General features: G+C 41.4%; 2 protein-coding genes across 22 annotated transcripts in view; both read left to right on the top strand.

Annotated features, from left to right (window-relative positions):
* LOC128418020 (protocadherin gamma-A4-like) overlaps nucleotides 1-17,486 on the top strand; it is a 299,406-nt gene that overhangs the window by 165,460 nt on the left and 116,460 nt on the right. The window contains exon 1 of one of the 21 annotated variants that reach the window (XM_053397387.1): nucleotides 2,710-4,911. The exons of 19 other annotated variants lie outside the window; for them this stretch is intronic. In XM_053397387.1, the coding sequence (XP_053253362.1) occupies nucleotides 2,830-4,911 (2,082 nt within the window). In that variant the 5' untranslated portion in view covers nucleotides 2,710-2,829. Of the gene's footprint in view, nucleotides 1-2,709; nucleotides 4,912-7,547; nucleotides 10,197-17,486 lie in introns of those variants that run through there. One more of the 21 variants, XM_053397372.1, reaches the window with a different exon arrangement.
* Nucleotides 13,027-15,890, top strand: LOC128418028 (protocadherin gamma-B1-like). The gene has a single exon (XM_053397412.1). It carries the CDS (start codon nucleotides 13,320-13,322, stop codon nucleotides 15,789-15,791), a length of 2,472 nt encoding a protein of 823 aa, XP_053253387.1. The 5' UTR covers nucleotides 13,027-13,319; the 3' UTR covers nucleotides 15,792-15,890.

Raw genomic sequence — 17,486 nt, 5'->3', positions numbered from 1 at the left:
CAAAGGAGAGTTGTAATATGAGGCCTGACATGATGATAAAAAAGGACAATAAAAATTGGATGCGGAAAGCCTGGTCTGAATGGGAGTCTGAAAAATGGAGAGATCCCCTTTGGAGGAGATCTGAAGACTTGAGGATTACAAATTTGCCGAAGGTGAAAGTTGGAGCTTTGGGGACATGTGGGTACCCCATAGGCTTTGCTTTTAAGTACGGAGGACTGGCTGGAAGCAACATGGATCCTGTTGGGCCGGAGCCTCTCCGAGACTTGGGGTTTAACATAAAGGACTATCAAAGAGACCGGCAGAAAGGAACTGAGAGAGATATAAGGGCCTCGGACGTGAGATCTCCAGGCTAAATAACATAAGACTGACGGATATTGGTTGGGGACTGGAACCGGGAAAAGGGTGGGTGGAGGTGGGGAATCCAAAGGGTACATAAGTATAATTTGCCTTGTTTTTTATATTTTGTTAGTTGTATGGAAATTGGGAAAATCGTGGAAGGAAAATTTTGGTCGACTTTAGGAAAAAGGTTTAAGAATAATTAATGAGGTATAAGTATTGATGTGTAATTTTGATAAGGTAAAATTGGTTTGTTTGTTTTTTAAAATTAAATGAAAATAAGGCTGGTAAAAATAAATTGAGGAAATGGAAAAAAGAAGTAAAGTAAAATAATAGTATGTTAGAACAAATGTTTAAGTTAAGGTGAAGAAATAAGTTAAGGACTTGCTGAATTGACAATTTAAATTGGAATACAAGAAGGGGAGGTGTGAGGAGGTCTGAGAAATAAGGTTAAGGAAAATAAGTATCTGAAACTTTATGCGTTTTTTCTTTTTTTTCTGTTAAGTCTTGAATTTTATGTATTTTTGTGTTGTTTTTACTTTGTTTATTTTTTGTTTTTGATTGTTATATGTTTGTTGAAAATACCAATAAATATTTATAAAAAATAAAAAATAAAATCCTCACTCAGCCATGAAGCTCACTGGGTGAACTTGAGCCTGTAACTGACCTATCAACCTAACCAACATCATTTGTATTGTGAAGAGAAAAGAGGGGTGGGGGCCATGTAAGTTCATTGGAGGAAAGGCAAAATATAACTATAATACAAAAAATCTTAGGAGTCCTTTAAAATCCATTTTTGTTTTTATTTGTAGTGCTCTGCCCTGTTTGAGACTGAATGTAAACATTTCAATCAGAAAAACACTATTGTTTAAAATAGGATTCAGCAATTCTTAGGATTCAGGATTCTCTCTCTGTGTGTGAGAGAGAGAGATAAACTACTTGTTACATAGGAGCTCTGCATTTGGCGATCCTAATATAATTTTCTTCTTTGTAGAAGCAGTCGTGAAGGTTTTCTAATTTTGATCAGGGCCACAACATGAGAATGGGTGGGTCTAATGTTTTTCTCTGTGCCACAACCTCAGTGCAGATCACCCAAAGCAACATGTTGGGGGGAAATGAGAGCCTGATTAGGGTACCCCCTGCATCACGGCACTAATCCAAGTCACATGGTCCACACATGCTATTTTAATGTACCATGTATTCGGCCTTGAGTAAATGTGCATATGAATGTGTATGCTATGGGCACAACCCTTCCTGTTACCTTATCCTTATATTTCTTGAGATAAAGTTGCCCTGAGCAAAATTGGGGGCATGGGTGGCATAAACATTTTAAAAATAAATATTTTGGAAACATATTTTGTCATTATTTTATTCCCATAATTTAAGAGTTATCTATTTTTATAAGAGAGTTGGTTTAAATTCTAGATAGCACAGAAAAGATTTATGATCACGTGTGTCCATGCATATATGCACGTGAGTTTCTAGCTGGATTCCACATTATTTAAAATCTGAACAGAAAAAAATGCTTATTAAAGTACCAGAAAATATCAGGGGAATATATTTCATGATATTTCCGACAAGATCGTCACAGTGTCTACCATAGTCCAACTTCCAAGAGACTGTGTGGAGAGTAACCGCCTACAGTAGCAGGATAATGATTATAAGCTGAGAACAATCAGTTTCCGTGATCAGAAATGCGATTCAATCATGAACCTGGATTGCTACAAAATGTCACACAAATGGAGTGGGAGTTTTTATCTGGTCATCTACTGTACTTGCAGCTGATGTATCAGGATGAGAAATATACCATACTAAGGAAAATGGCATTTCAGAAAGCACCAAGAAGATGAAGTTATTGTTTTAGGACTCTGGGTGTCGCTGTTTACCAACCAAGGCTGAACAATTTAGTAAGAGATTCAACTTTCCCATCCAACCGCTTCATTACAGAAAATGCAGAAAGAGAGATCACACGTACGGAATCTGAACAACTGGAGGATCTTATATTAAATCAAATCTGTATTTTAAAATACAGGCAATAGAGATATCTGTGTTGTCTGTGTGTATATATTAAGAATTTCAGTCACATACAGACAAATCTAAAATATAGCCACTCTGTCAAAGAAGTAGGATCTTCACCTTGGCACAGAAGTACAACTGGCAATGGCAACCTTTTCCCAGGATTGCAGAAGGAGAGCTGTCTTTTGTTTCATTCTGGTTCGTGTTTGGCAAGCTGTTACAGGGCAGATTCATTATTCCATCCCTGAAGAAGCAGAAAAAGGTTCTTTCGTGGGGCCCATCGCCAAAGACCTGAAGCTGGAATTAAAAGAGCTCTCACGCCGTGGAGTCCGCATTGTTTCTCGAGGTAGGACACAGTATTTTGCTTTGAATTATAAGAGTGGTCATTTGTACGTCACAGAGAGAATAGACAGAGAGGTGCTCTGTGGACAAGTGGACAAGTGTGTCTTGCACTTTGATACCATAGTGGGGGATTCAATGAAAGTATATGGCGCTGAAGTGGAAATCACAGATATTAATGACAACGCTCCCACCTTCCATTCAGAGAAACTGGAGCTCAAAATGAGTGAGACCACAGCACCCGGAACTCACTTTCCCCTCGATGAAGCTCAGGATCTTGATTTGGGCACCAATACCCTTCAAGGATACAAACTCAGCAACAGTAGCCATTTCTCCCTCAATGTGCAAGAGGCAGCTGATGGTAGACAATACACTGAATTGTTACTGGAAAAGCCTTTGGACCGTGAAGAGGAAGCTATTCATAATCTGGTCCTCACAGCATATGATGGGGGAGATCCAGTCAGGACAGGAACTGTACAGATTCAAGTGACAGTTTTAGATGCTAATGACAATGCACCAGTTTTTAGCCATCATAGCTATGAAGTAAGCGTTAGGGAAGATATTCCTGTTGGTACCACAGTGGTTATATTAAAAGCCATTGACCTGGATGAAGGTGTCAACAAGGAACTGAAATATTCATTCAGAAAGATCACAGAAAGGGCTTCACAAATATTCCATTTGAATTCTCAAACTGGGGAAATTACGCTTGCAAGAGGCTTAGACTACGAGGAGTCTACACTTCATGAAATTGAGGTCCAGGTCCATGATGGTGGTGAACTCTTTGACAAATCTCAACTTTTGATATTTGTTACTGATGTAAATGACAATGCACCCAAACTGGAAATAACTTCACTTATCAGCTCCATCCCTGAGAACTCTCCACCAGCGACTGCAATAGCCCTTTTGAATGTTCAAGATGAGGATTCGGCAGAGAATGCAGAAGTCACGTGCTCTATCCCCAGCAACCTTCCCTTTCTACTGACAAAAGCCTATGGCAACTACTACAGTTTGGTGACAGCAAGAGCCCTGGACAGAGAGCAGGTGGCAGCCTACAACATCACTGTCACAGTCACGGATCACGGGACCCCTCCACTTTCCACATCAATTATTATTCCACTTGAGATTTTAGACACAAACGACAACCCTCCACACTTCCTGCAATCCGTTTATACTTCTTATTTAATGGAGAACAACCCAAGAGGGGCCTCCATATTTTCCCTGAAGGCTGATGATCCAGACTGTGGAGAGAACTCCAGAGTCACTTATTCCATCATTGAGCACAACATCAGTGACTCCCCAGTATCTTCCTTCCTCTCCATTAACTCTGAGACTGGGATTGTCTATGGCCTGATCTCTTTTGATTATGAGGAGATGAGGGAAATTAAGTTTCTGGTCAAGGCCCAGGATGGAGGTTCTCCACCACTCAGCTCCAACGTCTCAGTGACTCTCTTCATCCTGGACCAGAATGACAACGCTCCCCAAATCCTGTACCCCTCCCCTCCGACTGATGGCTCCACGGGGATAGAGCTGGCCCCTCGCTCCTCTGAGCCAGGCTACCTGGTCACTAAGGTGGTGGCCGTGGATGCAGACTCTGGCCAGAATGCCTGGCTCTCCTACCAGCTGATCAAGGCCACCGAGCCAGGGCTCTTCACTCTGGGGCTCCACACGGGAGAGATCAGGACAGCCCGCTTCTTTCTGGAGAAAGATGCCCTCAAGCAAAGCCTGGTGGTTTTAGTGAAGGACAATGGGCAGCCACCTCTCTCTGCTTCAGCCACTCTTACTGTGGTGCTGGCTGACACCATCCCTGCAATCCTCTCAGACCTTAGCAGCATCTCAGCTCCTGTAGAGCCTCCGTCTGACCTCACCTTCTACCTGGTCCTTGCAGTGGCTTTTGTCTCCTGCTTGTTCTTCATTTTCCTCCTTGTGTTACTGGCCATCAAGTTGCACAGGTGGAGAAATTCTCAACTGTTTGAGTCAGGGAGTGTGAATTTCAGTGGCGCTCCCGTCTCACAGTTTGTGGGGATCGATGGAGTCCGAGCATTTCTGCACTCCTACTGCCAGGAGGTTTCTCTCACCACAGACTCTAGGAAAAGTCAGTTTAATATTTCTAAGGCAAATTATTCCAATACTCTGAGCAATAAAGATACATGTGAAATAAAGGATCCCTTCCTCATTGCTGAAGATATTAATAGCAGTAATGGAGATTCGGCCAATACACAGGTGAGCTATCCCTTTCAGATCTGGGCTCTGAGGTTTTAAATATAATGCCTGCTATTAATTGTTATGTGCTTTTATGAAGAGGGGGTTGGAAGAACATTCTTCCACTCATATTATTTTATCTTTACCAGAATCTTATAGTTTTTGGTATTTGAAAATACCTACGCCACACATACAACAAGCACACCACTTTTCCCCATAAAAACTAGACTTCTCTTGGTCAAAAGAAATATTTGTCAGAGTCCCCCAGGAAACAAAGAATCGGAGTGAATGTTTGCTTACTCTCTTTGACAAGAAAAACTATTTCATAGTTGTTAAATAAGTAGATTTGAGATCAAACAGTATTATGCATTTATTTGCCTTGTTGGAAGTATAATATATGCCTAGTTCTTAGATGACACACACTTCTAAGGGAGGACGATACCCAGGTTTTATCACTCACCACTCTTGTGGATGGGGAAATTCATTTCTAACCCCACATATGGTGACAGATCCATAATATGATCAAAACTCATCAGCTGTATTTTCCCAATGAAAGCCTGACAGTTCAGGAGTTTGAGATGATTGGGAAGCTTTAGAACATGCTGAATTAAAACATTACAGTCATTATACGACAACTGCATTAATCAAATCTTATTGAAAAATATGCAAACCTTTGGAGTTAATTATGTGCTTTCACACCTTGAGTATAAAATCCAGGGCTAGTTCATGTGAACAACTACATCACTTGTTAACTGTGTGAACACAGTTTGATCACTTGGCAGCTGAACTGATATGCTGGATTTGTTTCAGAACATTCAGCCATTTTATTTGTGGTGTGACATCTGTGTTCACACTAGATGCTGCAGTCATCAAATGATAAATATGCACATGTGGACCGGGACCTACTGTCATCTGTTTGTAAACCAATTTCATTGCAGTCTTTGATTCTCCATAATATTAAATATTTAGTTATAGGAATTTGGCTTTATGTGACAGAGTATATTATCTTTAACCAGCAGTCTATGCATAGTGATTTCAGCTTATGTTTTTACCAGTTTAGGAGAAAGCAAAGAATGAGAAATATCTAGAAAAAGTATCTCAAGTATGAACAGAATATGTTTCACATAAGTAGACATATTAGTAATAAGTGTATTGTGGCAATGCTTAGGTATGGCAGCTTTGAGAGGTTCTATATTTGAAGCCTGTGGTGCAATGGACAGAATGTTGAACCATGGAATCTTGAGTTCTAATAATTACTCATCCAAAAAGAAGCTCACTGGGCAGCGTTGGTCACATCTCTCTCAGCCTGGCCTTTCTCCAGGGTTGTTGAGAAGATAAAATGGAATGATCCCACACTCACATACCTCTAAGTTGCCCTGAACTTCTTGGAGGAAAAGTGGGATAAACAGATGACCAATAATAATCTCTACTCCCCCACATTTGGAATTCTATAGCTGAGTGGTGGAATTCTATAGTTTGTTGTACTCAGAAGGTCCCAGATTCAATTCTTACCCTCTCCAGTTAAAGGATCTCCAGGAACATAGCTGGGAACGATCTCTCCATGAGACCGAGAAGAGCCACTTGATGGAAAATGTGGTCTTCTCTGGTGTCTCATCTTAGAACTGTACAGCAGCATAGTTTTTAGGATGTCTGGATTGCTCATGATCCTCCATAATGCTAAGGTGGCAAAGCCAGGAGAAAATGCAGCCTGTATGTATGATATGCAGACAATGTCATTGACATAAGTATTTGGTAAAGTCACAAAGTAAGAGAAGTACATATGTGGGTGGTTGGGTTTATTGGCTGCTTGTCCCACTAGCATTAGAACCTGCCTTGCCCTCAATGCCCATCTGAGACAGTCCCGTGCAGAAGGATACTATGCCAATGCCAAAAGCAGCAACCCCACATCTTCTCCTTTTCTCTAATCTGTAACATCTAGTGAATCTTGTTGCAATTTTCCTCACTTCATTGGCTGCCACATGCATGGGTGGTGAAGCTTTGAAAGCAATGGCATCATGTTACACCTTTTGTTTTACTTTGAGTTCTTTTGGTGAGAGGGAGAGTCACAGAACTGCTGTGTTTGATGCCAGCCACACATCCTTTGAAAGAACATCTAGTTCCAGCTTTAACGCTATTCATTTTTCCCAAAAAGGTTACACAGAGAGATCTCTGGTCAGGCAGAAGTGTCCAATAAAGTATGGGCTTCTGTTTAAGAAAATGTAAATACTTCTGCAAACGGAATTGTAAAAATACTGCATCTCTGGAAATTTCTGATACGACAATTTCAGGAGCTAGAATTTGTGGCATTTTTGTTGGCAATAATGAAGGTATTGCCTGACCATGGAGTTTGAAAGTTCTCTTCATAGTCACAGTAGCAGTTCCAAGGCATTAAAAGTTACTGGCCAGCATGAAAAAATCTAAAAAGTGAGTCTAAAAAGCAATGAAGTATTAATTCCAAAAGAACCAAAGGAGGGCATTCTCAAATATCTGACTCTTTCAGTTTTCCTTTTTACTGGAACACAAAGATATGATCATACTGGTAGTATTTCTGCTTTTTATTTTCATAACAAAACAACATTTGCAATTCTCTCTCTGAGCCTCAGAGTGTCACTGTTGGCCAGTGTGGTAACAGAAAAAAGGATGGAGATCTAGTTATGCTTCTCCTACAAAGTGAGTGTTTCATCAGTTCTGTACAGACTGGGCAAAGAGAAAAACACAAAGGCGTTGCAGTCTGGCCGAAAAAAAGGAAAAGGCTTCCAATCCTCCCAATCTAAGAAGGAAGGCAGTTTATATTTACTTAGAGAGATTTCCTCTGTGCTATTGGGAAACTGATCTGGTCACTACAAGCTGCAGAAAAGGAGGCAGAAAATTTCTCAGTGATCTGGATGGACAGAAGGCAGGAAGAGGATGGCAGAACACTCAGAAGGCAAGTACTGCTTCTCTTACTTTTGCCTTTCTCCTGCTGGGCTGCCTCAGAGCAGATTCGCTATTCTATCCCTGAGGAGATGGCAAAGGGTTCGATTGTGGGGAATATTGCCAAGGATTTGGGACTGAATGCCAGAGATCTAGGAAGGCGCAATCTGCATGCTGCCTCTGTGAACAAAATGCAGTATTTCAGTATAAGTGCAGACAATGGAAACCTTTATGTGAATGACAGAATTGATAGGGAGGAAATATGTGGCACAACTCCACTCTGCCTTATTAATTTTGAAGTGGTGATGGAAAATCCTTTAAATGTTTTCCATATAACAATAGTTATACAGGATATTAATGATAATGCACCACACTTCCTTGGTGATATAATCAACTTGGAGATCATAGAATCAACTGTTCTAGGAACCAGATTTCTCCTTGGGAAAGCAGAAGATCCTGATATTGGGTTGAACTCTCTCCAGAATTACCAGCTGAGCTCCAACCAGTACTTCACCTTGGAAGTAAGGGAGAGAAAAGATGGAAATAAATATGCAGAATTAGTGCTAAGTAAAGTTATGGATCGAGAAAGTGAACAGACTATTCACTTGATCCTTACAGCCTTGGATGGCGGCGAACCAAGAAAAACTGGGACTGTCCAGATACGGATTAATGTCACAGATGCCAATGACAACCCACCTGTTTTCACTCAGGAGGTGTACAAAGTCAATTTACCTGAAAATATTCCTGTTGGTTCACTTGTGCTCCAGGTTGTAGCCTCAGATAAAGATGAAAGCTCTTATGCTCAGATAAGGTATCAATTCAGCAACATACCAGCAAACAGCCACAAGAAATTCAGTTTGGATCCAACTAATGGCATAGTCACTCTTACAGGACTGCTCAACTTTGAGGAAACTAAAGAATATACCATGGCAGTAGAAGCCAAAGATGGTGGTGGATTGGTGGCACAATCCAACATTGAAATAACTGTGCTTGATGAGAATGATAATGCCCCAGAGGTGACCTTAGCCTCCATGTTCAGTCCTGTTCCTGAAGATTCTCTGCCAGGAACTGTTATTGCTCTGATCAATGTAAATGACAGAGATAGTGGAGATAATGGAAAGGTCACCTGCTATTTACAGGATGATTTACCCTTCAAAATTCTTCCCTCATCTAACAATTACTTCAAGCTCCAGACAGACAGTCTCCTGGACAGAGAAAGAGTTCCTGCATATAATATTACAATCACAGCCACTGATAGAGGAACTCCACCTCTTTCCACACACAAAACAATCTCACTACAGATCTCAGATATCAATGATAATGCCCCTACATTTCAGAGATCAACCTACAGCATCTACGTGCCAGAAAACAATCCTTCAGGTGCCTCCATTTTCACCATCAAAGCCTCTGATTCCGACATGGACCAGAACTCACGGATCACATACTCCATCCTCAACAGCAACATTGAGGAGCTTCCCATCTCCTCCTATATCTCCATTAATTCTGAGACCGGAACCATCTATGCCCAGAGATCCTTTGACTATGAACAATTCAGAGAGTTTCGGGTGCAAGTGAAGGCCCAAGATGGGGGTTCTCCCCCTCTCAGCAGCAATGTGAGCGTCAGGGTGTTTGTTCTTGACAGGAATGATAACAGCCCTCGTATCCTGTCCCCCTCACAAGAAGCCAAGGGCTCAGCCTTGTTTGAGATGGTGCCTCGTTCGGCCGAGGCAGATTATCTTGTCACCAAGGTGGTGGCCGTGGATGCAGATTCTGGACACAACGCCTGGCTCTCCTACCATCTGACTCAGGCCACTGAGCCGGCACTCTTCACGGTTGGTTCTCATACTGGAGAGATCAGGACCGCCAGGGCCTTTGTGGAGAGAGACGCTGTGAAACAGAGACTGGTCATTATGGTGAAGGATAACGGGCAGCCGTCTCTCTCGGCCACCATGACTCTGAACCTGGTGTTTGCTGAGAACTTTCAGGAGGCCCTTCCGGAAATGAAGAGCCAACCCAGCAGCTCAGAGTATCAGTCTGACCTGCAGTTCTACTTGGTGCTGGCCTTAGCTGTGATCTCCTTCTTGTTCCTCTTGACTGTCATTCTGGCCGTTACAATGAAGCTCCGTCAATCAGGGCATCCCAGGTTCCTACAGTGCTTTGGTCCTGTTCCCCATTCCAAGAATGGTGCCATCTTCCCACCCAACTTTGAAGATGGAACTTTGCCCTATTCCTACCAGCTGTGTCTGTCTTCTGAGACCAGGAAGAATGAGTTTGCCTTCCTGACACCCAATGTTCAGATGGCAGACAATATTCTTAGCGGTGAGAAATCTGATGTGCCTTTTACAGGCAATGTAGGAAACAATTTTGATTCTGCAGTAGATAATGGAGAACAGGTAAGGTTTGTTTTCTGAAATTAAATGCCATTATCCATCATTCTTTGCCATTAGTGACATTGTCACAGTGCTTTTTATCCAGCTAATGTGACTGCCTTTTGGTTCTTCATCATATAAATGAATAGTTTGGCTCTTACATCATTTGGCTTTCATGAATCAGGATGCGTCCTTTTCACTCCATGGGGAAGCTACACATTGCAGCTTCGACCCATGCCCTTGAAACCGTCTGGTAGAACTTATCTTGTTGTCATTTGAACAACTAGCATTTTGAGGAGTTGACCTTCAACTACTTTCATTAAATTAAATAAAGTGAGGGAAAGAACTTTGTTTTTGCACAGTACTTGGCTTTGGGGGTCTACTGTGCAGCAATTTTGGCTGTAGAATCAAAGGAGGGGACCTTGCTATATAGCAGAAAATACTATCACTGTTATTAGTATTACTAGCAATTTTTTAAAGCAATAGATTTTAAAGACATACACTTTTGAGAGGTGTCTGTAAATTATGCTTTATTTCCTTCTCCATAAAATCAAATTAATAGGCATGTGTGTTCCTGCATGAGTGCATTAAAGCTCTTTCTAAACAACTGTCTGAAAGACAGACAGGCGGACATATAATGTGGGATAGTTTGTTAAATACATGCATTGTGCATTTACTTACTTTTAAAATTTATTTAAAACAAAAATAAAACAACTACATACAGCCAGAGAGTTATCTTCAAATACTCCACAGAGCTTTGCTAAAGTGTATATTCTAAAATCATTTCAATCTTGACAGAAACAAAATGGTACGTAATAACCTCCATCTCTTTGACTGTTGTCCACAAGTACAAATATATATTGTATCAGCAGCAGTGCTGGTCTGCAGGGATTATACAAAGGCAAGAAGGAAGGAGGAAAAATAAAATAAAATATGTGCTTCATGCACACCAAACTGTGCTGTAGACCAGGGCACCGTTCTGCCACATGCCTCATTGTTTGTATAATCTATAAAGTCATCCAAGACTGCATAAAAGTTATCATATTTCCCCTGGCCTCTTGCTGTCTTCAATTTCCATGTCAGTTTTTTCAGTAATGCTACCGGCCAGATTGCACTGCCTGCGTTATGTATTTCTGCCTCATGATATAGACAATAATAATGATACTTACCGTGTATATAATATTTTTAAGTTTCAAAGGGCATTGCATATAATGGGTCAGATTCAGAATTAGCTGTCCTTGGACCAAGTTAGTCAAGCAAGACTAATTTAAGTCAAATTTATTTAAGTGGGGCTACTCTAAGTATGATGAAGTCTGGATTTGACACATTATCTTATAATTCTTATATACCATAATTCGGGCTGCAGGCTGCTATCTGCAAGCCTTGGGAGCCCAGCGGGAACTCCTGTCGTGCTCCGAAGGCTTGCGGATAGCTTCCTGAAGCCTGGAGAGCGAGAGGGGTCAGTGCGCACCGACCCCTCTCGCTCTCCAGGCTTCAGCGAAAGCCTGCATTCACTCCATAGGACGCACACACATTTCCCCTTCATTTTTGGAGGGGAAAAAGTGTATCCTATACAGCAAAAAATACAGTAAGTGAGTTCCTGTCAGAGGCAAAATTCATACCATGGAATTCCTGGTTCACAGTTTTGTTTGCTCTACCAACATGTTAGCTATGCTGCTTACATGACATGAATGCATGAATCAATGGATAACTGTATTTCTGACCATAGCATTGTGGGATGTCTTAGCAGGTACTTGAGTTACTTAAGCCTGCAATGAACCACCCCCTCCAACTCCTTGCTGGGCTCATGGCCAGTAGGGCAGATGTGAGGATGGAGGAATGTTCTTGCCAGGGTTGTTGCTAGCTGCTGGAAGGAATTAGGGGACAGGACCATGACTGATAATTGCAGTGTGCTCAGCTACCACGTGAACATAGAAAAAGAAGTTTAAAAATGGAGGGGAAAGCTCAGAACGTTTGAGGTTCAGCATATAACACCCAGGGCTTATTTATGCAGTTTTGTTCCTTGATTAAATGAAGTTGCATTAACAGCTGGAGACGATATGCATCTTCCTAAAATACTGAAAGGACCGTAGTGATTTCTGAGTAGCTTTCTGGTTCTCCTGTCCCACCCCCACTCCCTGCCGGCAAAATAGGGGTCTTCATATTGTGTGCATATGTAGAGGGGATGACACATAACTGTGATATTGTGAAGTAGCTGGGGTGTTGTGTAAGGTCAAAAGCACACACCGCAAAGTAAATGAAATCAGCAAAGTGTCTATCGTAACTGGACAAATGGGCAGGTGGGGAACATGGCAAAAGTAAATACTGACACAGTACAACTGTTGAAGGAGAAAGCTACACAAACAGACCAGAAATCGTGTGGGCATAAGGTGACAAAAGAGGACTTGAGATGTGGCACTATTTTCAGTGAAATTATGTAAAGATAAACACAATTTTCAGACACGTCCTTAGGCTTTCCACACACAGTCTAAGATGCCTGTAAATACCTAATACAATATTTTTCTAATTTGTTTAAAAGTCTTTTATTATAAAAAAATAAATTCATTCTCATACTGCAGCCTGCTATTCTGATTTTGTTTTCTAAAGAAGCAGTGTATAAATACATTGATTTGCTTTAATTAAGATTAGGGGATGGAAATAGTGCTATAAATTCATTACTGCTTTTTCTTTGCTGTAAATATTCATTTGAAGCTGATTTCTTTTAACCTATTTGAATTGTGAACAGATAACACTTTCTAATAGGCTTTTTCAAACAACCTGTATGAGAATACAGAGTCATTACCTAAAAATGACTATGTAATGTCATGAATTAGGGAAGAAAAATCACTGGGAAAGATTGCAATTCTCTGCTTCAGACTCACAGTGTCACTGTTGGACAAGGCGGCAATCCAAGGGCAGCTGAAGTTCCACTGATGCTTTCTGCAGAGAGATCTCTTTGTCCCAAACTGCACATCGGGAATACCAGCAGACGCTGGAACAGACGTTTCAGCTGAGAAAGAAAAAAGAAAACACTGCAGCATATACAAATTAAGCCAAAGGATCCAGTTCTTTTTTTTACTGGGCAAAAAAAAATCTCCTGTCTTGGTGGAAATCTGAAATCCTGTGCTCATCAAAGAGAAGAGGAAAATGAATATGAGAGGAATCCTTCATGGAGAGTGCTTTCAAACACCAGGAAGGTATATAACACTTCTGATATTTTCATCTTTGTTCTGTGGAGCAGTTTTGGAAGAGGTTCACTATTCCATCCCTGAGGAGATGGCAAAGGGGTCTTTGGTGGGAAATCTTGCCAAGGATCTAGGACTGAATGCCAGAGAACTGAAGAACAGAAACCTGCATATCATTTCTGAAGGTAAAAAGCCATATTTCACTATCAATGCTGAAAATGGAAACCTGTATGTGAATGAGAGGATAGATCGTGAGGGGATGTGTAGAGAGAGCACACACTGCATTATTGATTTTGAAGCTGTGGTGGAAAAGCCATTGAATGTTTTCCATGTAAGTGTAGCAATTCAGGACATTAATGATAATGCACCACAATTCTTAGAAGCCAATATTAGACTGGAAATAATTGAATCCACATTGCCAGGTGCTAGATTTCTCCTTGGGAAAGCTGAAGATCCTGATATTGGGATTAATTCTCTCCAAAACTACCAGTTAAACCTAAATCAGTTCTTTGTATTAGAAATTAAACACAGTCTAGATGGCCATAAAAATGCAGAGTTGGTCCTGCAAAAACCTTTGGATCGGGAAAGTGAGCACTCGCTTCAGTTGATCCTTACAGCTCTTGATGGAGGTGAACCCAAAAAAACTGGGACTGCCCAGATATGGATTAACATCACAGATGCCAATGACAACCCACCAGTCTTCACTCAACAGGTTTATACAGTTAGCCTGAGGGAAAATTCCCCTGTGGGGTCCTCCATACTCCAAGTAAAAGCCTCTGATAGGGATGAAGGTTCAAATAGTCAGATCAGTTACACATTCAGTAAAGTCCCAGAAAAAGTCTATGAGAAATTTAGACTAGATCCACAAAGTGGAACAATTACAATTAAGAAAGCTCTTGATTTTGAGGAAACAGAGAAGTACACTATGGCAGTTGAAGCAAGAGATGGAGGAGGATTAGTGGCTCACTGTAATGTTGATATCAAGATTATGGATGAGAATGACAATGCTCCAGAGATCATTCTGGCCTCCTTATCTTCTCCTATTCCCGAAGATTCTGTTTCTGGGACAGTAATAGCTCTCATCAACGTAAAGGATAGGGATTCAGGAGAAAATGGAAAGATCACCTGCCACTTACAAAGTAATGTACCATTTAAAATAGTGTCAACATCTAAGAACTACTACAAAATCCTTACAGACAGTCCTTTGGACAGAGAAAAAGCCTCAGGATACAACATCACAATCACAGCTACTGACAAAGGTGGCTCCCCTCTCTCCTCCAACAAAACTATCTCCCTGCAGATTTCAGATATCAATGACAACCCCCCTGCCTTTGAAAAATCAACCTACAGTGTCTTTGTGCCTGAAAACAATCCCTCAGGTGCCTCCATTTTTGCCATCAAAGCCTCGGACCCAGATCTAGACCGCAACTCACGTATCACTTACTCCATCCTCAACAGCAACATGGAGGAGCTGCCTCTCTCCTCTTACGTCTCCATCAACTCTGAGACGGGAACTATCTATGCACAGCGCTCCTTTGACTATGAGCAATTCAGGGAGTTTCAGATCCAAGTGAAAGCCCAAGATGGCGGCTCTCCCTCTCTCAGCAACAACGCCACCGTGTGGGTGTACATTTTGGATCAGAACGATAACAGCCCTCGCGTTCTGTATCCTGTTCTAGGCGCCGAGGGCTCTGCCTTGTTTGAGATGGTTCCTCACTCGGCAGAGCCAGGCTACCTAGTGACCAAAGTAGTGGCTGTGGACGCTGACTCTGGGCACAATGCCTGGCTCTCCTACCAAGTGCTGCAGGCCACGGAGCTGGCCCTTTTCACCATTGGGACCCACACGGGAGAGATCAGGACATCACGAGCCCTTCTGGAGAAAGATGCTGTGAAACAGAAGCTGGTCATCTTGGTGAAGGACAATGGGAAGGCTCCGCTCTCAGCTACTGTGGTCCTCAACCTCGTGGTTGCCGAGAACTTCCAAGAGGCACTTCCAGAAATGACTAGGCAGTCCAGTGACACAGAGCATCATTCTGACCTCCAGTTTTACTTGGTGCTGGCTTTGGCATTGATCTCATTTTTATTCCTCCTGACGGTGATACTGGTCATTGTCATGAAACTTCGACAATCAGGAAATCCCAAATTATTCCAATGCTTTGAACCTAATGCTTTTTCTAAGGCGCAGGTCATATTTCCACCAAACTATGAAGAAGGAACTTTACCTTATTCCTACCAACTCTGCCTATCGTCGGAGATGAGGAAAGAGCAGATCTCTTTCCCAAAACCCCATATCCAGGTGGCAGAAAACTTGCTATGCAATGATAGCTCTCAGGTGGTTCTTGTGGATGGCAACTGTGGGGATGCCAGTGCCAAAGAGGAGGTTGGTGAGCAGGTAAGCTTTGCTTTCAGAAACAGCCTTACCTTAAAGGAATAAAACTCATTTTTTTATTTTGTTTTACTATATAAGGGTGTCAGCAAAATCAAATTACAGTATTAGCAGCAGTTGTTCTGATAGTGAAGAACTTTTCCTACAAGTAGCTTTTAAATTGCAATGGTAGACACAGAACAGTTACTGTCTGTGGCCAGAGCAACTATTTGTCTTAGCAGGGGCTAAGAACACCAGCTTTAGGGGAATGGATTACTACAGCATGGAATATTTTATCAATGGTACAACTAAGAGTCAGGGAGGGGAGGCAGTCTGATAACTTTCTGTGTGTTTTTTCATAATTTATTGGTGCAATGAAGTTCAAGATAACGCAGACCCACATACTTTATTTGGATCTTTATGAAGGCTATATGCTTTATTTGATTTCATAATAGGAATTTAATGATAATTGTATGCCTAGCCATTTTGTTTTTATATAAACCATTTCTAAATAATTTACTTATTTAAACAAACAAACAATGGAAATCACTATCACAAGGTGCAACGATGGTCACCTACTTGGGTGGTTTTAAAGGGGGATTAGAAAAAATCATGGTCACATTGGCTATATTATGTCTAGTACCAGACACCTCTGAATGTGGACCAAGGGAAGAGCTTTTGAGGGGCATCTGGTTGGCCACAGTGGGAGAAAGGATGCTGGACTCAATAGAGCGATGGCCTGATCCAGCAGGGCTCTTCTTATGTTTTTATGAAATAGAATTGTGTGCAATGTTTCTGTGTGATAGACTAGCAGATGAAAAACTAGAAGCATGTTGAAAATTAGGCAGCACTCTAGTTGTGATCACTTGGAAGTGTCAATTCTGTTCAATGGGGTTCCAGTTTCAAGGGGATATATGCCAGGCAAAAATATTTGAAGAGGATACACATCTCCAGATTGGGTTTATGGTCTTGTAGGCTGTTCTATGGAGCAATAAGAGGAGCTATTACCTTTAATGCGTAGAAACTGAAAGTAAATTACTTTAGTTATTTTCTAATAAGACTTCTATCATATACTCTTTCAATTAGACACAACTGATTTCTTCGAACACCTCTTGTCTCTCCACTGTTCTCAGTTCCCAAACTTCATGATGCTATTATCATAATATGAAATCATGTGTAAAGTGCCAACAAACATTTTATCCTGTTGGATCATGCCTAGCTTCCGTCAACGTGTTCCGTTGTGCCAAAAGCTGTTTAGTCATTCTGGCCGCATGACTTCCAAATATTACAAAGTTTTGAAGGAAGGGCTTATACAACCTTTGAAGGAAGTCTGCAATGAAATCATTGAGGGGAGAAGGGCACCAGACACGTGGAGGGAGGCCTACATTACACTTATACCAAAGACAGAGACTGAAAAGACCCAACTTAAGAACTACCGACCCATCTCGTTACTAAATGTGGATTACAAAATCTTTGCTGATGTTTTAGCAAAGAGACTGAAAAGAGTTTTGATGGAGGAGATTCATGGGGACCAAGCGGGCTTTCTCCCGAAAAGGCATTTGTCGGATAATGTAAGGAATATAATTGACATTCTGGAGAAGCTGGAAGTGAATATAAACACTAAGGCTGTTTTGATATTTGTGGACGCCGAGAAAGCCTTTGACAATATATCTTGGAGTTTCATGTTGAAGAACCTCCGGGGGATGGGGGTAGGCCAAGGGTTTGAAAATGGTATAGGTGCAATATACTCTGAACAGAAAGCAA

The sequence above is a fragment of the Podarcis raffonei genome, chromosome 7 (genome assembly GCF_027172205.1).
Source record: "Podarcis raffonei isolate rPodRaf1 chromosome 7, rPodRaf1.pri, whole genome shotgun sequence".
NCBI lineage: Eukaryota > Metazoa > Chordata > Lepidosauria > Squamata > Lacertidae > Podarcis > Podarcis raffonei.
This window is presented reverse-complemented; position numbering and strand designations above follow the sequence as displayed.